Genomic DNA, 22,532 nt, shown 5'->3' on the forward strand with positions numbered 1-22,532 from the left:
AACAAAACCAAGACCCTATCCTGGAATTCACAGTCTTCTCAAACGTATTTTATGGTAGGTTTTGGCTTTAATTTTGCCTGTATATCGCCTAAGTGTATTTCTGGATTTGAGAGCCCAAAACAGACTCAAGATATGATAAACCATAGCTGTTGGGCAGGACCTTAAAGGAAGCAATGTTGAGGTTGAAGGGGTTGCTGCCAGGAAAAACCTGAGCCACACAGAGATGCAACCAAACTTCAACCCAAGGAATATCCCTTTCATACTGTTGTAACAAATTACCACAGACTTAACAGTGTTAAGGTACACAAATTAATTATCTTACAGGTTTGGAGGTTAGATAAAAATCAAGATGCGGATAGGGTTGCATTCCTTTGGAGGCTCTATGGGAAAATCTTCTCCCTTACCTTTCCAGCTTCTAGACAGGCTGACTTTATTCTTTGGATATTTGTTCCTTCCTCCATCTTCAAATCTTTTTTTCTCCCACTTTTTCACTTTCTCACCTCTGCTCTGGTCATCAGTCTCACAATGACACTCCCACTTCTTCTTACTGTAATTATACAGGGTCCATCCACCGGGATAGCCCAGCACAATCTTTCAATCTCCTGATGCTTAACTGAAACATGCCTATGGAGTTCTTTTGCCAGGTAAGAAAAGACACAGGTTATGAAGGTTAGGACACGGACATTTTAGGGGGCCATTATTCAGTGTACTGTAATAGGAAAAAAAAGAAACCCCAAAATAAAAAACATTTGCCTCTTTTACATCTAACTTAACTAACTTAAAACTGGTAGACCAGTCGTTTGTTTTCTACTCAAGGCCATCTTGGTTATCCATTTTAACTGGCTTTTCTTCATAAAAATGGAGGTGGATAGCTCCTCTACCAATATTTCTCCGAGATCCCCTAGCTCTCTAATACCAGTTTTCCTCACAAGTCAACAAACTAAAACAACCAGACACTGACATCCCCTTTGAAAGAACTCTACAAGCTAATTACCATGAACAGATACTTCACCAGAGCCAACCTTTCGTACCTTCTTTCAGAACTAAATTAGTTATTAGATTAATAAATTGATGGAGCTGGAAATAACTTTTCTATTTCCTGCAGTGAGGGGCCAAGGAGCGAGATTCAGCAAATTGATTCTGACTTAATTCCTGCAAACATCACGCAAGACAAGCTCTTCTTTGATAGAGATTATCAAGGTAAGGCTAGCAAGGAACAATATGCATGACTTCTGTGGTAGAAAGTCGTTCAGTAGCTTTTTCTCCCAGAGACGTTACAGGCCAGAATATTTTCACTTCACTACCCGAGAAAAGGGAAACAATTTGCTATTAATTTAGTTAAAAAATAAAGAGAATTTTGCTCCTGCCCATCGTGGAATAATAGGGAATAGATTTACCCTCTTGCTTACAAAACCATAAAAACATGTTTTCAGACAACAGGAGGCAGTGTAGTACTGGGATCCTTACAAATAGCCCAGCGAACAATCTGGAGGTACTTCCAGACGCACTGCCAGGAAGAGAGGGGGGCGGGGTCTCACTGCTTCAGCCTCTGATTGCGAGCCACATTTATTTACGTAAATCAAATTACCAATCCACCGGATTAAAGTCGTAAAAATAAAGCTAACAGAGAACACCCGGACCGTAGGAAGCCTGCTAAACCATCCCAGAAGCCGCGAGTTCTCGCGTTCACATTGAGATTTACAACCCTGACGTCATCCTCACGGAGTCGCTCGCGAGATTAGAGAGTGGGTGGCACGAGCGGCAAGTTTTCGTCGAGCGCAGCTTCTGAGAGGAAAACAGACATTGATTGCCCTTGGTTTTATCGGGTGCTGCCGACATGAGCGACCCAGACGGGGTCGAGAGGACCCCTCTCCTTGAAACCCACGGCCTCACCACACCCGACTGTGCTGCCGTAGCCCCGGACCCTCCCCCGTGCCTGGAAACAGAGGCGTCACAGGTGATGGCGGAGACGGGTGAGGGGTGTTTCGAGGCCGTCGCGCTCCCACCACCCCAGCTTCCAGAGGAGGAAGGCGCACCTCCAGCAGGTCCCCCAGATCCAGGCTGTGCCGGTACGTTTCAGATCCGAGACGGTGGGGATGGCGGTTACGTTGCGCCCGAAGCGAGGCTAGAGCCGGCTCCGCCTCCTAGGGAGGGCTTGGAAACGGCGTCTGTGTTCCAGGCAACGGACGACAGCCTAGGAAATGGCCGTCAGACTGTAGAGCCGCAGGGCTCGAGTCGGGAGAAGGCGCTAGAAACTTGTGGCGCAGAGAAGTTGGGGTCTGACTTGATGTCGGAGGCGAAGGCTGAGGAAGCGAAGACTGAAGAGGGCCCCGTCTTCTCAGTCGCAGTGGATGAGGAGGTGGTGGGGAAGGAAAGAGCGAAGGAGGAGGAGGGAGTGGAGCATGGAATGGAGGTGGAGGAGAGGCCAGTCGGTGAAGAAATAGAAATGGTGGAGAACAGAGTGGTGGAGGAGGCGGGGCAGCGGCCCCTGCGTATGGATCTCCGCATGAACCCGCTGGAGGCCATCCAGCTAGAACTGGACACTGTGAACGCTCAGGCTGACCGGGCCTTTCAACAACTAGAGCATAAATTCGGGCGGATGCGTCGACACTACCTGGAGAGGAGGAACTACATCATTCAGAATATCCCGGGCTTCTGGGTCACTGCCTTTCGGAACCACCCCCAGTTGTCTCCTATGATTAGAGGCCAGGATGCAGAGATGTTAAGATACATAACCAATTTGGAGGTGAAGGAGCTCAGACACCCGCGAACAGGATGCAAGTTCAAGTTCTTCTTTCGCAGAAACCCGTATTTTCGAAACAAGCTGATTGTCAAAGAATATGAGGTCAGAGCCTCTGGCCGAGTAGTGTCTCTTTCCACTCCAATCATATGGCGTCGGGGCCATGAACCCCAGTCCTTCATTCGCAGGAACCAAGAGGTCGTGTGCAATTTCTTCACCTGGTTTTCAGACCACAGCCTTCCAGAGTCTGACAGGATTGCTGAAATTATCAAAGAGGACCTGTGGCCAAATCCACTGCAATACTACCTGCTGCGTGAAGGAGTCCGTAGAGCCAGATGTCGCCCATTAAGGGAGCCCGTGGAGATCCCCAGGCCCTTTGGGTTCCAGTCTGGTTAAACTTTGCCATTGGAAGGTTCCTGCACAAAGTCTCTTCGCCGCCTAATGGACCTGTGCTTGGACAACAGATACGGATATGTCTTCTAACCGCCCCCCCCCTCCCCCCGCCCCCATCCTTTTTTTCTCTTAACATTTCTGGAGCCTTTTTTTTCCTCTAGACATAAAGTTCTTTCAGTCTCAAGATTGAGACAGTCATGGCCATGCTCCTTCACTTCCACATGGCCTTCGTGCTTTTCTGCATTAATATCACATGCTGCATGGCCCATGATTCATACCACTCCTAAGTAAGCTTGTTGATGTTGTAAATTTCATAGTCTTTATCTGCACTACTTGGACCCTGTTTGTTCCCAGAGCCTCCGGTCTGACTCATACCTGGAGGTACTTATCTAGGAGGCCATTCTCCCCATCCTACTCTGCAGCACAGGCATATAGCCTGTGGATAACTGGGCATTAATGATATCAAGGGAGAACTGCAGCGGGCCACTTGGCCTGTATGATTTATGTGACTCCATTGCTCTTCTTGCACCTCTGGTCACCTACTATTGCTGCCTGCTACTGGCTGTGCCATTGACTGCTACCTACTGGATGGACATCTAGAACTTTGTCAGCCCCACTCTGGTTTCTGGTAAACAATCTCCAGGTTTCCTGCCAGCACTCAGAAGACCCTTCCATTCTTCCCAAAAGACTTCTCCTCTATTCCTCATCGCCCCCCACCCCCCCCCCCCCATCATCCAGAACCCTGTTAACTGTCAAGCAAGTGGTTGAGGTGACAAGTTAGACTTCTTATGGTAGGTTGGCCTAAGGATGGTGTCCAATCAAAGTACCAGGCTTTCTCAGTCTCTAGTGAATCACCCAAAAGCTGGGTACCTCTTTGTGCCTCTTTTTTTCATCCTGAGTGTAATTAAGTGCCAGGGTGGCAGTATACTTTCTTGGTTGTCTCTCTCTTAAGTGGTAGCTCATAAGTGTGTGCAAATCAGGTCTTTTAGTTTTAATTTGGCTCTCTCCATTATTTCAAGGAACAGGCTGTCTTGTCTAATAGATTGCCAGAGCTCTTATTTTTTCTGCTCTCTTCTGCATCCTCCACCCCCATTAGTAACATCTAGAGGATTTAAAGGGAGACAGATTTAGATGAGATGAAAAGTGCTATTTAGGCCATAATTGATGGAAGAGTTAAAGATATTGTTATGGGTGCCTAAAGCAGGAGAAACTGAGCAGAAGACCACAGATAGGCAAAAATGAGCCGGGTTAAAATTGGGCCTAAAATTAAGACTGAGAGTCTTCAAGGAGGTTCTTTGTCTGTTAGTGGTGATGGGAGGAGAGGTTCCTTTCCCAGGATTAACGTGAGAATTGAAGGGGGTTAGAATGTTAAATACATTACTTAGAAAAGAGTTCTGTAAAAAAGGCAACTGAGTGCTTTCTCTTTTTTTCATTTGACTTAATTTATAAGGAGGGTTAGTACTGTGTGCTTTATTTCACTAGTATTTCATGTTATTTTCCCTTGTTTCTGGTTACTGGGAAAATTGAGCTATACAGGCTTTATTTTGCTTTTAATTGAGAACATTTGGAAAAATAACATGTGCTATTTCCCTGTATGATATAGACACTTAAATGAATATAGTGAATTTCAGCTTGTTTCTGTTAATAATTAAACTGTATCCTTAGAAATATAATTTGTGTAACTTGTTCTTGTCATATTCTTAATATTTTGGAAATTGTTGTCTTCATGAAAAAGTAGCCTACTAAAAATATGTGGCTTAATTGTCTTAACTTGATAATTCGCCTCCTTAACAGCTTAGTAATTTATGTGTCTTTTCCTAAATAGCATAAATACTTGTGAAGTTGCTCTGCCAAATTGAAAGTGTACCATTGCTATATTTGTCTTTCTTTATATGCATGATGGTAAAATAAAAGCATGTTACTTGCTGGATTTCTTTTATTTCACCCTGCACATAAATGTGAATGAAGAAATTGTTCTAGGCAATGGCAGGTTATGAAATTACTAAAGTTCTTAAATGGATACAGTAGGCGTTCTTCAAAAAGGAAGAAGGGCTTCTCTGGTGACACAGACAGTAGAGAGTCTTCTGCTATGAAAAAGACCCTGGTTCAATCCTTGGGTCAGGAAGATCCCTGGAGAAGGGAGTGGCAATACACTCCAGTATTTTTTCCCCAGAGAATTCCATGTGCAGAGGAGCCTGGCAGGCAACAGTCCATAGGGTTGCAAAGAGTGGGACAGGACTGAGTGACTTAACACCTTCACTTTCAGAAATAAGAAAATGAGGATCACTACTGTATCTTCCAATGCAGGGAGGGTTGTTTTATTTAAAATGTTAACAATTTTAACTTCTTACTGATGATTTCATTTTTTTTCCATACAGCTTGTGTAGCATCATCCCCCTTTCACTTATCCCCAAGTCATACAAGTTCTTTTTATTCACTTTTGCATTTAATAAGCAAACATGCAGAGAGTTCTTATCATGAGTTATATACTTCAATATCCTTATACTTTCTCAACTCTAGAAACTTGTTTGTTCTTTTCTTCAACCTCATTACCTTCTGTCTGTGTCAAATCCTTTAAGGCCTGTCATAGATAACTCTTATGCCTTAACAGTTTTTCTATTCTAAATATTTCTTTATAAACTTGGTGTACTTTGTAGGGATATATGTTCTAGAAAATAACATGTAATAATTCATTATAGTGAATTCTACACAGTGATACAGTAAAATAAAATACAGAGATATACTTTTACAAGTTTTTCACACCTTCCCTTTCTAATTTGAAAGCTTTGTGAAAATAGAGGTAGGGTGTCTTGTACTTATAATGTTTTGCCCATAGTTGTCACCAGATAAATACTAATATTTATTGAATGACAAAATGATAACTCAAATGGAAAAAAATAACAACTTAGTACCCAGAAAAGACTTTTAATGAGGTAATGGAAAGAAGAAAACAGTTTTTAAGGCATTTGTAAAACTGATGTCAACAAATTTGCAGAGCCTTTCTTAAATAAATTTCATGTTTAAATAGAAAAGGTCTAAACACTAACTTTTAACTTGCCATTTTAACAGGGCATTACTTACTTTGGGTCAACTTTGGTGTGCTTTGGTTTTCTACATTTTAAGGTGACTGTCACACTAGGGATAGAAGAGGTTAGACTCTAGATGTGTGTTGTCTTAAAATAGTCACATCATCAATGGCTGTTGAGCACTTGGAAATGTGGTTAGTCCAAACTGGAATCTGCTGTGAGTATAAAATATATACTTGATTTCAAAGACAGTGTGGAAAAAAAGAATGTAAAATATCTCAATTTTTATATTGGTCGCATTGCAATACTTTTGATAGGTTAAAATAAAATATATTAATAATTTCCCCTACTTAAGACAGAGTGAGACATGACTTAGCAACTGAACAAGAACATTTTAAAAAATGGCTGACAGTGAATTTTATATAAAACAGCATGGTTCTAGACTTATTGATGAATATGTCAAAGCATATATAAAATATTTATAGTGTCATTTTCTCCCCATGAAATTTTTTGTGACTTTCAGTTCAGTCGCTCAGTCGTCTCCAACTCTGCAACCCCATGGACTGCAGCACACCAGTCTTCCTTGTCCATCGCCAACTCCCAGAGCTTGCTCAGACTGATGTCCATCGAATCAGTGATGCCATCTAAGCATTTCCTCCTCCGTCGTCCCCTTCTCCTGCCTTCAGCCTTTCCCAGCATCAGGGTCTTTTCCAGTGAGTCAGTTCTTTGCATCAGGTAGCCAAAGTATTGGAGTTTCAGCTTCAGCATCAGTCCTTCCAGTGAATATTCAGGACTGATTTCCTTTAGGATTGACTAGTTTGATCTCCTTGCAGTCCAAGGGACTCTCAAGAGTCTTCTCCAACACCACAGTTCAACAGCATCAATTCTTCAGTGCACATTTTTCTTTGACACAATACTTTGTGACTTTAGAGCAAAGTTTATCTAGCTAAAATTCAAGATGCGTAAGGTATAACGGGCTTCCCTGAAGGCTCAGCAGTAAAGAATCCGCCTGCAAGTGCAGGAGACATGGGTTCAATCCCTGGGTCAGGAAGATCCCCTGGAGAAGGAAATGGCAACCCACTCCAGTATTCTTGCCTGGGAAATCCCATGGACAGAGAAGCCAGGCAGGCTTAAGTTCATGAGATTGCAAAAGAATTGGACCTGACATAGTAAACAACAACAAAATTATAGCTAGAAGCTGATGGGTAAGTGATAAAATGAACTCTTTATTTAATCAGTTTGTTCTTGGATACCTAAGATACACTCAGCATTTTGTAAAATGTACTGTGTAAAACTGATTTGGGGTATAAGGGAAGATGTCAAGTGCCGACAGTTATATTGGTTATTTAAAGTAGTGTATAACAACATGTAGGACCTACAGCTTCCTATTTTTCTAGAATGAAATGTTCTGTATTTTTTGGTGTACAGATGTACATGAAGCTCAGAAAATAATTTCAGTCATTAATCACCATACTGTGTGTCTCCAAATTTTAACAGTTGGCCATAACAGAAAAAGTAAATCCCCATCTAGTATGGACCAAATCAATTCAATGCTCACCACTTGGAGAAGCATATTTTATTTTTTAAATATTTATGATATATTTTTATGTTCTCTGTACCTTACTGTAAAGTGTATTTTGTTTTAGAAAATTAATGTTGTCTAAATTGTACTGAAGATTAGTTTGCAGCAATTAGTACTTACTTTGTTTTGGACATTAAGGATTCTATGGGATAGTAAAGTAAAGGTTGTCCTTGTCCTTGGGGAACTGTCTCATTGAGGGGGTACCATTCTTGGGATGTTTCCTCTTCAGCAAATTCATATATTAAAACTAGTTACATGCATAAGGAGACTCGGGCATAATGTGACCTAAAGGAGGTATCAGAGATGATCAGGACCATACTCCCCTCAGGGCCATTTTCCTCTCCCTCAGTGTTAACATATGATTGAGGTCCTAGACTGTACAGAAGTGACAGGTACAATATGTTCTTTCATCAGTATGGCAGGTGTTTTACTTGTGAACAGTTCTGTCTCCATGTTTGCTTGAAGTGAATTGTTTGAGCCCTGAAGAGTCTGAGCCATTGCCTCTGCCTTCAGAGAGTCTCAGAAACGTAAGGAGAATTTCTCTGGGGCTATATGAGAAATGCTGGATGTCTACTTGGCTCCCCTTTTTAAGGATTTGCATTTAACATAGTTTCCTTGAGAAAAGGCCAGGAAGAAACGGTTCTATTAACAGCAGAGTCACTTAGGTAAGTTCCTAATTTTTACAAACAAATGTTTTATTATTGACTTGATGAAACTGGAAAGACATGCTGGTTTTAAGTTGGAATTAACTGTTTTACAATCTACCACCTAGTACATTTGCCAAAATAGCTACCTTCCCTGAGCCTCAGTTTACTTGTCCATATGCAGGGATGATAATATCTTTATTAAAAGCTAATATTGTCCCAGCATGTATTTGGAGAATGGATTATATGGTTTCAGAGAGCATAATAACAAATATTTGGGAGCTTGCTGGGTTCCAAGCATTGTCCTAAAGATTCCAAGTATTAGTTAATAAAGGTTACATTGTGAAAATGCCAATGCCTGGCATATGATATGAATAGAAAAATATTAATTTCCATTTACCTGCCTCATTTAAATTTCTCATTTAATTCATATCCTGACAAGTAGTCATCTAGCTTAATATTTTTCAAACTCAACTGCTCATTATCAATAGCTGGGGAGCTTTGAAAAAAAATCCTGATGTTTAGGCCCTACCTCAAACCAATTAAATTAGATTTTAAGGTGCAGATAGGATTTAGAATCATGGATAACCTTTCCTTGGACTCCTCAAATGAGGGAATACTCAACTTTTCTCCCAGTTTTGCTGAATTTACTCAGAATCCACTGCCTTACAACATCTAGCTGTTGCAAAGGGCCTGGCATATAGTTGCCTCTCAGCACATTTGCTCCATATTTTGACCCTAGCAGTCTTGCAGAATGGAATTAGCCTGATTCCATAAAAGAGTTCTAAGTGCTTGAAGATCATCCTTACATGCTTCTCAACTCCCCACTAACCAACCTGGCTATCTGTCAGTTCCTTCTATTTTCTTTGTTATGTATGCTAATTATTTATTTTGCCAGTGCTCTTCCTAAAGTGTGATGCCTGGAACTGAATGAAATAACATCCAAAAGTAAAACAGGATGAGATTTTTTCCCCCTGCCTTTATTATGAATAGTATGTTTCTTTAAATGGATCCTTGGAGAGCATTAGCTTTTGAGGCAGCAATATTACCCTTTTACTAAATCCTTAAGTTTTGAAGTATTCGTGTGCTGCTGAGTTTGGCTCACCATCTTACCTCATTTTATTGAATTTTGTGCCCAACACTTTACATGTGTCTATACTAAATTTCTTTCTGTTACTCTCCTAACCTGTTTACCTTTGGAGGATTATTGCTAACCAGCAATTCTCCCTAATTTCATGTTTGCAAATCTAGTCTGTAGTGATGTCAGGTTCTCCCTCCCAGGACCTTGCATTCAGAGTCACAGCATCTTTAAGACCTCATCTTTCCATCAACTATAAATCCATCTATCATCTAGTGTGTGTATAGTTTAACTTTGTTCTAGGGCATCAGCAAGCATACTTGGCACCTCTTAAGGACTTAGGGAAAGATGTCCCCTCCAGACAAGGATTAGGAAAGAGTGCCAGTTCTTCCCAGATACAGTCCGTTATAGCAGATGTGTTTATCTTTCAAATTTCCTTGTCAAAAAAGAAAATGACTTCTTAGTGATCTTCATTTACCTGTTGATCACTCTGCTTTTTTTTGAAGGCAGTATTAGTATTTTAATATTACTACTTCAACATCTGTGGGTTTGAAATTTTTCAAAATAAAGTTGGAAAAATATTTTAAAATGTCATACAGCTTATTTTAAATCAGTTGTCAAAATGAGAAAACAAATTTAAAGTATGAAAGTGCACCAACTAAAACCTTAATTTATAGACCTGATCAATTTCCATCAAAGTAATAAGAATACCCACATTTAAAAGATTATTCTATAATTAGAGACTATAAGAAGTAGGAAGTACATATTATTGTGAAGACGTAATGCTGAAAGTGGGTTATTTCTTTCAGCTCTAGATAAGACCCAGCATTGCCCCAAGCTGATCATATATCTTGAAACTTAGGATTCAGGTTCTCCTTTACAAAGTTCTAGAAATATGGGTCTTAGTGAGGGTTTCAGAACTTATTTCTTGAGGCTGAGGCCCACTAATGGAGCAGATTGGCATTGCAGAATCAGACACAGCTACTGAAAGCATGATTTGTACACCAAATCATGTCTATGTCTTTATATTCACATTGTGTATAAGCAAATCATGGCTCAGAGAAGTCAGGTGACCTGTGCAAATTGAACAGCTAGTAAGTAGCACAATTGAGACACGAAGCCAGATCTGTCTGATTTCAATGTATGTGTGTTTACTCAGTGTATTAGGTTTGCTAGAGAAATAGAGGCAATAGGAAGAGACTAAATATGAGGAATTGGTTTGTGTGGTTATGGACGCTGAGAAGTCTCATGCTGTGCCATCTACAAGCTGGAGACCCAGGAAAGCTGGTAACGGTATAATTCCTAGCTGAGTCCCAGGGTCTGAGAACCAGGACAGCTGATGGTAAGAATACCAGTCCAAGGGCAGAAGAGGACTGATGTCCTAGCTCAATTACTTGGGCAGGAAGTAAAAGGGGCAAATTCTTCTTCTACCTTTTTGTTCTATTCATACCTTCCTAGATTGGATAATGCCTACCTAACTTGGGGAGGGCAATCTACTTTCCTGAGTCCACCAATATCAAATGCTAATTCCAGAGATACCCTCACAGATGCACCCAGAAATAATATTTAATCTTCAAATTAACCCTGTCAAACTCACACAAAATTAACTATCATTACTAGTGTACAAAGGTATGAGGTCTCTCAGGTCAGGGACTTGGCTGTGATTTCACTTATAATTGTGAAAAGAAAGGCTTTTTGGGGAGGGGTGGTGTGAGGGGGCTAAATGTTGTCACAGGGAGTCATAACTAAGCTAGACTGAGAAAATTTTAATTTTGTAACAGAACCTAAGTATTAAAAAAGATTATTATTCAATTTTAATAAAATAGGGAACACTAAACATTGAAAACTCATGCTGTAGTTCTTTTAATGCATGGTTTATAAAATTGGCATAAATATACTCTTTGGAGCAGTTTAAACTTTAACACCAAAGACAAACTAGTCAGATTATTATTATTGCTATTTTGGTTTGTTATTTGATTTTTTAAAAAAATAATGAGGTCAACTATTATGTCTAAAATTGTTCTATGAAATATTTTAAATGTAATAGATTATTTTAAAAACTATTTCCTCCCTCTAGTGACCAGGAATGGAAATACCACATCTACAAGCATTAAAAAAAAAACTGAGTCTCAAAGTGCTTGTGTACCTCCCCCGAGAGGATGCTTGGGAAATTTGCCAGAGTTATTTTGGTTATTACAATGAATGTGGGTGTTACTGGAATTCATCAGGGGCTTTAAGAATGCTAGCTAGTATCCTGCAGTGTTTGGCTGGTGCCTCATGTAAATGAATAATCTGTTGCTGAATATTCATGTAAATGAAAAATTTATTATTTAAGCCTAGAACCTACTATAATCCTACATATGAAAACAAAAATTTTTGTATTCTTTATACACTGCATTTTTGAAAGCAACTTATTTCATTTACTCTAAAACATTGTTTGTAAGATACATCATTACCAAACACTAAGAGTGAAGAAAACTTCCAATTAAACTCTGATACACACATACACAAATAAATGTTGACACAACGCATTTTAAGATTTAGAATTTTTTCTCAACGATCAACAGAGTGAAAAGGCAGCCTATGGAATGGGAGAAAATATTTGTAAACCATGTGTCTGAAAAGAGGTTAATCTCCAAAAAATACAAGGAACTATTGATTCTATAGTTATAGCCATCCAACTACCTCATCATGTAGTTTAATATAGGCATACCCAAGCATTTACAAATTAAAACAGATATTCTAAGACTGATTTTCTTTTACTTGCCTTGATTTCCATAGCTCATGAAAGGCAGAACTGGAACACCTTTTTCGCAACACCAATGATAAAAATAACACAAAAGAAATGTTATATCTAATGGGTTGATTTAAAGTATGGAGTCAAGACCAAAATTTTTGTTTCTCCCCTTAGTAGTTGAGCACTTTCCCAACAATAGCCACTACTTTGTGGATGTGGGGCAGGGAATAGAAAGATGGGGATGATTTAACATTAAACTTGAATGGCCATATGGTCTTATTTCTAAGAAATTTGTTTTCTCATTTTACATGTTGTGTAGAGTTGAATAATATAATGAATGAGTGTACATGTTCCCGAGTCAGTTTACCTGGATTCAGAGTTTGGCTCTATCACTGCTATATGACCTTAGATGATGTTTTTGTTCAGTCACTAAGTCGGGTCCGACTCTTTGTGACACCATGGACTGCAGTACATCAGGCTGCCCTGTCCTTCACTATCTCCTGGAGTTTGCTCAAATTCATGTTCATTGAGTCGGTGATGCTATCTAACCATCTCATCCTCTGCCACCCTCTTCTCCTTTTGCCTTCAATCTTTCCCAGCATCAGGGTCTTTTCCAATGAGTCAGTTCTTTGCATCAGATAGCCAAAGTACTGGAGCTTCAGCTTCAGCATAAGTTCTTTCAATGAATATTCAGGTATGATTTCCTTTAGGATTGACTGGTTTGATCTTTTTGCAGTTCAAGGAACTCTCAAGGGTCTTCTCCAACACCACAATTCAATCTTGAATAAACAACTCAATTTCTCTTTGCTTCAGTTCCTTCTGAGGTAAAGTCACTTAAATGGAGGTAATCATGCTACCGTCTCACAGGGGTGTTGTTGGAATTAAATGAGATAACACATTTAAGTGTTTAAGTGGTGTATAGAAGACACAAAATAAATATAAGCTATGATGAATATATGAGGCTTCCCAGGTGGCTCAGTGGTAAAGAATCCACCTGCCAATGCAGGAGATGCGGGTTTGATCCCTGGGTCAGGAAGATCCCCTGGAGAAGGAAATAGCAACCCACTCCAGTATTCTTGCCTGGAAAATTCCATGGACAGAGGAGCCTGGTGGGCTACAGTTCAGGAGGTCATAAAGAGTCAGGTATGACTGAGCATGCATGCATCTGCATGATGAATATATACAGGCAAACCTTGGAGGTGTATTGGGTTCAGTTCCAGACCACCACAATCAAGTGAGTATCTTAAGTCTTAAGAATTTTTTTTTTTTGCTTCTCAGTATATACAAAATTATGTTTATACTGTAGTCTGTAGGTATGCAATAGCATTATATCAAAAAATAAACATACTTTAATTTAAAAATACTCTGATTTAAACAAATGCTAACCATCATCTGTGCCTTCAGTGGGTTATACTTATTTTTTTTTTGGCCAGTGAACTATTTTGCCTTAATATTAATAGCTGATGACTGATCAGGGTGGTGGTTGCTGAAGGCTGTGTGGCTGTGGCAGTTTCTTTAAAGGAGACAACAATGAAGTTTGCCACATAGATTGACTCTTCCTTTCATGAACAATTTCTCTGTAGCATGCAATGCTATTTGATAGGATTTTACTCACAGTGGAACTTCTTTCATAATCGGAGTCAATCCTCCCACAGTCTGCCTCTGCTTTATCAACTAAGTTTATGTCATAGTCCTTTGTTGTCATGTCAGTAGTCTTCATAGCATCTTCACCAGGAGCAGATTTGTCTCAAGAATTTCTTTGTTCATCCATGGGAAGCAACTTCTCATCCATTGAAGTTGTATATTTATAACAAATACAATAAAGAAGTATGAAATATTATAAGAATTACCAAAATGTGACACAGAGACACAAAGTGAGCAAATACTTATTGGAAAAATGATGCCTATAGACTTGCTTGATGTGGGGTTGCCACAAACCTGCAGTTTGTAAACACCAGCATAGCCATATTATTCATTTCAGTAAAGCCTTTTAAAAAATCTTCATTTATATCAAATCATCGAGTTTCACTAAAATCTATGAGATTGTCACTGGACTACTGTGTAAATACAGTAGATGCTAAAGCAGAAGCCACTATGATGCCATCCTTTTCTAGCTGGGGTGATGAGACAGTTACCTGCATAAAACAACCTAGTTTAAGATAGAAGATAAATAAGTACAACCTGGATGGCAAAGGTAACAAGAGCTATAGAATGGTAAGTGATGAAGGAAGGTATAGGAGATGGGAGAATGCAATTTGCCAATTAACATATGTCTGACCATGGTTAACTTCTCAGTGATACCTGGGTTCTTATTTTAAAATTTACTCACTTAAAACACCTAGCACAATCTAAGGAGGTAGGCGTGAATGGAGTTTTAACAAATGGGCAGGCTATTATTAATGGAATATGATTCCATTGATGGGAATAAAGCTAGCTAGAGACAGGGATGTTTCAAGTAGTGGAGATATAAATTAAAAAAAAATTTGATATGTACCATGCACCCCAATGGCCAGAGCTGCAGCATTTATTAATAGAAGAGGAAAGAGGTGAGAGACAGATAATTAGTTTGGGAAAAGTGAATCCTGTTGCACTTTTTTTTTCCCTCCGAATGGGTAACTGATTAGCTGGCAGCAGTCAGTCTGGCAGTCTGTCCTTGGGTATCTTGTTTACGTAATCTCTGGAAAACCTTTGTGAGCCAAACTGTGAAGCTGAAGGACAGGCTGTTTCTCTGTAATGTCTGCCTGTATCTAGTACCTCCCTTATTAGCTGTGCCAGGCCTGCACTTCTTCCCTCACAGAAATGTCAATATAACTGCTGACCTTCTTGAAATCCTTTCCCCTCAAATCTTTACTTCTCACTGGAATCTCTTCTGCACCCTTATTTGAAAGTGATCATAATCTGAGGTTGTAGTGGAATTTCTATCACAAGTTATAATCACTTTTCGAATATGAATTTAAGATGTTAAACAAAAATACGCAAAATTCAAGTTTTCTTTTTTTTGTTGAACTTCAACCAACAAAACAGATAGTAGTGACATCATTATCAAATGAGTTGTATGAGTTCATTCTGACCCCCAGAAATTTTTTCTTAAATATTTTAACATTAACTTTTAAAATGTTACTTAAAATATTTTAATTAAGGCAATAACTCTGGTTCCTGCAAACAGTTGATCATGGCTTGCATCCTTCAGTGAATTATCACAGAAGAAAATTTTGGCAAATTTATTGGCTTCATGCCCACAGGCATTGTGAAGCAGAAACTCTTTTCACATTAAGATCACAACTCTATGATAAGCAATATATAATATGTAAACTCCAGTAATGCTGAAGAAGCTGAAGTTGAATGGCTCTATGAAGACCTACAGGACCTTGTAGAACTAACACCCAAAACATATGTCCTTTTCATTATAGGGGACTGGAATGCAAAAGTAGGAAGTCAAGAGATACTTGGAGTAACAGGCAAATTTGGCCTTGGAGTACAAAATGAAGCAGGGCAAAGGCTAACAGTTTTGCCAAGAGAATGCACTGGTCATAGCAAATACCCTCTTCCAACAACACAAGGAAGACTCTACACATGGACATCATCAGATGGTCAATACCAAAATAAAACTGATTATATTCTTTGCAGCCAGAGATGGAAAAGCTCTATACAGTCAGCAAACACAAAACTGGGAGCTGACTGTGGCTCAGATCATGAACTCCTTATTGCCAAATTCAGAATTAAATTGAAGAAAGTAGGGAAAACCACTAGACCATTCAGGTATGACCTAAATCAAATCCCTTACAATTATACAGTGGAAGTGACAAATAGATTCAAGGGATTAGATCTGATAGAGTGCCTGAAGAACTATGGATGGAGGTTTGTGACATTGTACAGGAGGCAGGGATCAAGACCATCCCCAAGAAAAAGAAATGCAAAAAGGCAAAATGGTTGTCTGAGGAGGCCTTACAAATAGCTGTGAAAAGAGAAGTGAAAGGCAAAGAAAAAAAGGAAAGATACACCCATTTGAATGCAGAGTTCCAAAGAATAGCAAAGAGAGATAAACCCTTCTTCAGTGATCAATGCAAAGAAATAGAGGAAAACAATAGAATAGGAAAGACTAGAGATCTCTTCAAGAAAATTAGAGATATCAAGGGAACATTTCATGCAAAGATGGGCACAATAAAGGACAGAAATGGTAGGGACCTAACAGAAGCAGAAGATATTAAAGAAGAGGTGGCAAGAATATACAGAAGAATTATACAAAAAGGATCTTCATGACCCAGATAACCACAATGGTGTGATCACTCACCTAGAGCCAGACATCCTGGAATGTGAAGTCAAATGGGCCTTAGGGAAGCATCACTGTGAACAAAGCCAGTGGAGGTGATAGAATTCCAGTTGAGCTATTTCAAATCCTGAAAGATGATGCTGTGAAAGTGCTGCACTCAATATGCCAGCAAATTTGGAAAACTCAGCAGTGGCCACAGGACTGGAAAAGGTCAGTTTTCATTCCAGTCCCAAAGAAAGGCAATGCCAAAGAATGTTCAAACTACTGCACAATTGCATTCATCTCACACGCTAGTAAAGTAATGCTCAAAATTCTCCAAGCCAGGCTTCAGCAATATGTGAACCGTGAATTTCCAGATGTTCAAGCTGGATTTAGAAAAGGTAGAGGAACCAGAGATCAAATTGCCAACATCCGTTGGATCATCGAAAAAGCAAGAGTTCCAGAAAAATATCTATTTCTGCTTTATTGACTATGCCAAAGCCTTTGACTGTGTGGATCACAACAAACTGTGGAAAATTCTTCAAGAGATGGGAATACCAGACCATCTTATCTGCCTCCTGAGAAATCTGTATGCAGGTCAGGAAGCAACAGTTAGAACTGGACATGGAACAACAGACTGGTTCCAAATAGGAAAAGGAGTATGTCAAGGTTGTATATTGTCACCCTGCTTATTTAACTTATATGCAGAGTACATCATGAGAAATGCTGGGCTGGATGAAGCATAAGCTGGAATCAAGATTGCTGGGAGAAATATCAATAACCTCAGATAAGCAGATGACATCACCCTTATGGCAGAAAGCAAAGAAGAACTAAAGAGCCTCTTGATGAAAGTGAAAGAGGAGAGTGAAAAAGTTGGCTTAAAGCTCAACATTCAGAAAACTAAGATCATGGCATCCGGTCCCATCACTTCATGGCAAATAGATGGGAAAACATGGAAACAGTGACAGACTTTTTATTTTGGGGGGCTCCAAAATCACTGCAGATGGTGACTGCAGCCATGAAATTAAAAGACGCTTGCTCCTTGGAAGAAAAGTTATGACCAACCTAGATAGCATATTAAAAAGCAGAGACATTACTTTGCTGACAAATGTCCATCTAGTCAAAGCTATGGTTTTTCCAGCAGTCACTATGGATGTGAGTGTTGGACCATAAAGAAAGCTGAGTGCCGGAAGAATTGATGCTTTTGAACTGTGGTGTTGGAGAAGACTCTTGAGAGTCCCTTGGACTGCAAGGAGATCGAATCAGCCAATCCTAAATGAAATCAGTCCTAATATTCATTGGAAGGACTGATGCTGGAGCTGAAACTCCAATGCTTTGGCCACCTGATCAAAGTACGGACTCATCGGAAAAGACCCCGATGCTGGGCAAGGTTGAGGGCAGGAGGAGAAGGGGACAACAGAGGATGAGATGGTTGGATGGCATTACAAGCTCGATGGACATGAGTCTGAGTAAGCTCCAGGAGTTGGTGATGGACAGGGAAGCCTGACGGACTACAGTCCATGGGGTCCCAAAGAGTCGGACAGGACTGAGTCACTGAACTGAACTGATTGAACTGAATAAGTTAACTTTTAGAAATTAAAACCCCCTTTGATTACTTTTCTCCCAGTAATGCTCAAAGGCTGAATTTGCTCTCTTACACGTGTGTGGGTCACTTCTAAGTAGGGAGGAATATATTTTGTTACTTACATCAGTTAGAGGTAAGAGAAAATATTGTCCAATTGCTTCAGAGGTTTTTGCCAAATTACATAACTTTGAAATCTGTAAGGCAAACTGGAATAATCTTTTATTATGTCTTTTTAGCATGAGAGGAATTTTCCTTTTTAGATGCTCAGAATTTAAAAAAATCATCTCAAGTATTTTAAAAGAGCAGTTTAGGAACCATAGAAGTCTTAGAAATCCACATGAACACAGTTCTCAGTTGCCTGAGTTTGTCTACGTTCATTTCTGTAAGCCAACTCTTTTCCAGACTAATAAAATTCATAGTATTTTTTAACAAAGTCAAATACACTTGACTGACAAGCAGAATTAGAAGGCTCAACGAACTCTCGCGCGATTTTAAGACGCTACGGCCAGACGTCACAGGTTGCCATAGCAGCCATCCCCCGGAGTGGAAAAGAGGGGTGGTACGAGGGGCGGATCGCTGCTGCTGCTGCTGCTGCTGCTGCGGAGGACCGCGGACGGTCTCCTCTTGCAGGTCTGACTTCTGCCAAAATGAGCGGCCTGGATGAGGGCGACAGCCTCCCTATCGCTAAAAGCTGCGGCCCCGCTACTCCCGACCATGCCCCGGGACATCCGGACCTCGAGCAGTGTCAGGGCGAGGAAACCGAGGCGACCTCGGTGATGGCGGACACAGGTGAGGGCGGCTTGGATACTGCCGCAGAGGGAGGCGCAGCCCAGGACTCCGCGGGCTGTGGCCTTGCGTTCCGCATTCGAGTTGCTGGGAGTCGCGGCCGCGTAGCCACCAAAGCGGGCCAGAAAGAGGCTCCGGCTTCCACGGAGGGCCTGGAAGCAGCCTCTGCCTCCACCTCGGTGGGAGCCGACGATAGCCAGGAAAATGGCTGTCAGCGTAGAGAGCTGCGCAGCCCTGCAATCGAGAAGGCTCTAGAAGCCTGTGGCGCAGGGAGCTTGGGGGCTCAGATGTTGCCTAGAGCGAAGGCCAAGGAAATGACGACGAAAAAGTGCGCTGTTTCTGCGGCAGGGGAAAAGGAGGGAGTAACAGAGGCGGTGGTGGAGGGAAAGAAGGTGATGCAGAAGGAAAAAAAGGTGGTAGGAGGCGCGAAAGAGGAGACTCGGGCCAGAGCCCCGAAGATCAATAACTGCATGGATTCGCTGGAGGCCATCGATCAGGAACTGTCAAATGTAAATGCCCAGGCTGACAGAGCTTTCCTTCAGCTGGAGCGCAAGTTTGGCCGTATGCGGAGGCTCCATATGCAGCGCAGAAGTTTCATTATCCAGAATATCCCAGGTTTCTGGGTCACTGCCTTTCGCAACCACCCGCAGCTGTCACCTATGATCAGTGGCCAAGATGAAGACATGATGAGGTACATGATCAATTTGGAAGTGGAGGAGCTTAAACATCCCAGAGCAGGCTGTAAATTCAAGTTCATCTTTCAGAGCAACCCCTACTTCCGAAACGAGGGGCTTGTCAAGGAGTATGAGCGCAGATCCTCTGGCCGGGTGGTGTCTCTTTCCACTCCAATTCGCTGGCACAGGGGCCAAGACCCCCAGTCCCATATCCATAGGAACCGGGAAGGCAACACTATTTCCAGTTTCTTCAATTGGTTCTCAGACCACAGCCTCTTAGAATTCGACAGGATTGCCGAGATTATCAAATCAGAACTGTGGCCCAATCCCCTCCAATACTACCTGATGGGTGATGGGCCCCGCAGAGGATTTCGAGACCCAGCAAGGCAGCCAATGGAGAGCTCCAGGACCTTCAGGTTCCAGTCCGGCTAGCTCCTGCCCCGTGTGAGAAGCTCCTGCACAAGTTTCCCTACCACCCACCTCCTCTCAGACCCGTGCTTAGCCAGCAGCATGCTGTCTTCCCTGTACTTTCTCTTCACACTGGATTATTTTGTCCTTTGATGCTTCTAAATTCTCAAAACTCAGTGGCAAGATAGTTGCTTATATGCCAGTGCTCTCCTTCGTCTGGGCCTTCCTGCTCTTCTGCATCCTGTTCCAAGTGCATGGCCTTCCACTGCTTCTGTGCCAAGCACATAATACTGTAGATACCCACTGCCTTCTTTTGCATGCTCTGGGCCCTGTCTGACTATAGCCTTCTCCCAGTTTTTAAAGTGGTTGTCTGCCACGAAAAAGCTTGATATATCTTTGCAGCTACTTAGCTGGGCTTCATACTTTGTGCTGACTGTCGTCCTGATACCCATGTACTCTTGGCCAAATCTTTGAGTTTCACTGCTGCAAGATGAAGCTGATAGAGATGATGCCAGCCATCACCTAAACTGAACATTCCAGGCTACCAGTAACTGGTTTTCAACTGTCTTCCTGGGTCCATGCCATCTACCTGCTGGTTATTTTGCAGAATAAGCAGCTGATGGGTGGGTGATTACTAGGCATGAATGAGGTAACGTGTTCTGTGTTATGTTGATCTTACGCCTTTGGTCACTCTGTGTTGTGACCGCGTGGTGGTGAGTATGAACCCCTGTGATACGGCCCACCCACACCTGCTCTCAGCCTTCTGGATGAGATTTGCACAGGCACCATTCACTGCCTCTTTAGGAACTATCTGGAGACTTAAGCTCCTGGGTAGCACACAGGAATCATCCCCTGCCCCACCTCCACCCCCCCACCCCCTGCTTGCCAAATGGTTACCTGGAAACTGCTTGGCTGTTAGGCAGGTTGGGCAGTCATAATATCACAGTGCCTAAAGCAAAGCTGATGGGAGGGCCTTTCGAGCAGTTAGCCTTTTTGAGCTCAAGCCAACAAACCACCATTAATCTAGGTGTCCCCCTTCTGCACCCATTTTAAACATGACGAAGTTGCCAGGATGGGGGCACCAAGGAAGAGGTATTTCTGGCCTGTGGGGCCTGTTACTTATCTCTCTCTCACTTTCCTGCTTTCCTCCTTTTCTCTTCCTCCTCCTCACAAACAGTTGCAGCTGAGAAGACAAAACTGGCAGAGCAGGCTTTTGGTTTACTTTGCTTTCCCTTTGATTGTGTCCAGGAGAAAAGATGCTGTGCATTGGGCTCCAGCTTTCTTACTGCCCTCTTTGCCCTGGTGTGTCCACCCCACTTCCTTTAGTAAAGTCTAAACATTTCAAAGAGAACCCTGTAGGGTGACTTGCCTGTTTCTGGACATTGTTCTTTGGGGCCCACTTTGACAGCCCTGTGCTCTTATGCATTTACCAAACCTGTGTGTTTTCTTGAGCCTTAGCTTGAGAAGCTGAGGGGAGATCACAGAAGGCCTTCACGACAGACCCAGAGCAGGCTGTGATCCGAGGTGATAAAAACTGTTTCACTCCACCTTTCTAAGCTTGGACGTTTTTTGAGGGGCCTTGTACCACTTAGAAATAACCAAGGCAGCATTTTGAGGGTCACTCTTGTCCTCCGTACTGGTTTTTCCCCTGAATTCCCATGGGCCCGCATCCTACCACCCCGCCCTTCTTGGCTGTCAGTCCACAGCTTCTGCATTTCCTTCCCTGCTTCTGACCTAGTAAATGAGGGAACAGGCTGCAGTCTCCTTGTGGGAGCTGCCAAGACTCCCTCATTGGGGGTAACGGGGTGTGTGAAGTCTGCCTGGTAGGGTCTGTACAGAGCCGTGGGGAGGGTGTCCTAGGCTGTAGAAACTGAAAGCTCGGGAAATCAAATGAGCTTGCTGTGGATTGGGCTTGGGAAGGCAAACAGGATAGACGAACCCTGCAGGGTCAGCGGAAAAAGAGAGGCACCTGTGGTTTTCCCAGGAGAGGTGGGAGAATGAAAGCGTTTGATGCTTTAAGATGGTGCTTGCAGATGTTAGGTTTTCTCTCCAATTTTTCCTGACTCTGAATTCACCAGTAGATTTTTGTACTCAAATACAAGTCTGAATGTTTTGTATTCTAGCATATGTGAACAATTAATGGTATATGCTCTTTATTTCACTGTGTTTGAGTAAAGTCCTGTTAATTCTTTTCTTCATATTTGCTTGCTGGCAAAATTGACATTTACAGCCTGCTGTTTGCTTGTAATTGAGAATGTGTGCAAAAATATCAAGCTTGTTTCTTGTGCAGTATGAAAACTTCTGTGACTACTCACAAATATATCAGCTTGTTCTGGTCGCTCTTCTTATATAGCTCTATTCTTAGAAATATAACTTGAATGGGATCTTTGAAATTGTGCAAATTGTTGCTGTCTTGTGAAAGTATTCTCAAACAGAAAAACATAACTTTGTCGTCTTGATATTTCTTGGTCTAGTAATAACTGTTGTACTTGATATCTTATGTTCCTAACTTGTAGAATTGTTCTGTTAAACTAAAGAAAGAGTCTTCTTCTGTGTGGTCAGAAGGAAAAATAAATCTGTTACTCTGCTGTGTTTCTTGTTTTCACCAGAAATAAAAATAAATAAAGCTC

General features: G+C 41.4%; 2 protein-coding genes across 2 annotated transcripts; both read left to right on the forward strand.

Moving 5' to 3' along the window:
• The first annotated feature begins 1,715 nt into the window (after nt 1-1,715).
• On the forward strand, nt 1,716-5,063 carry TSPYL1 (TSPY like 1). Its single transcript, XM_020894393.2, has one exon. It carries the CDS (start codon nt 1,838-1,840, stop codon nt 3,134-3,136), a length of 1,299 nt encoding a protein of 432 aa, XP_020750052.2. The 5' UTR covers nt 1,716-1,837; the 3' UTR covers nt 3,137-5,063.
• Nucleotides 5,064-18,574: 13,511 nt separating this feature from the next.
• Nucleotides 18,575-22,532, forward strand: TSPYL4 (TSPY like 4). The gene has a single exon (XM_020894392.2). The coding sequence runs from the start codon at nt 18,682-18,684 to the stop codon at nt 19,924-19,926; it is 1,245 nt and encodes a 414-aa protein (XP_020750051.2). The 5' UTR covers nt 18,575-18,681; the 3' UTR covers nt 19,927-22,532.

Source organism: Odocoileus virginianus, unplaced genomic scaffold (genome assembly GCF_023699985.2).
Source record: "Odocoileus virginianus isolate 20LAN1187 ecotype Illinois unplaced genomic scaffold, Ovbor_1.2 Unplaced_Contig_17, whole genome shotgun sequence".
NCBI lineage: Eukaryota > Metazoa > Chordata > Mammalia > Artiodactyla > Cervidae > Odocoileus > Odocoileus virginianus.

What these genes read in the sequence shown, in the direction of transcription:
- TSPYL1 (XM_020894393.2), top strand. Translation starts at nt 1,838, where the DNA reads ATGAGCGACCCAGACGGGGTCGAGAGGACCCCTCTCCTTGAAACCCAC.
- TSPYL4 (XM_020894392.2), top strand. Translation starts at nt 18,682, where the DNA reads ATGAGCGGCCTGGATGAGGGCGACAGCCTCCCTATCGCTAAAAGCTGC.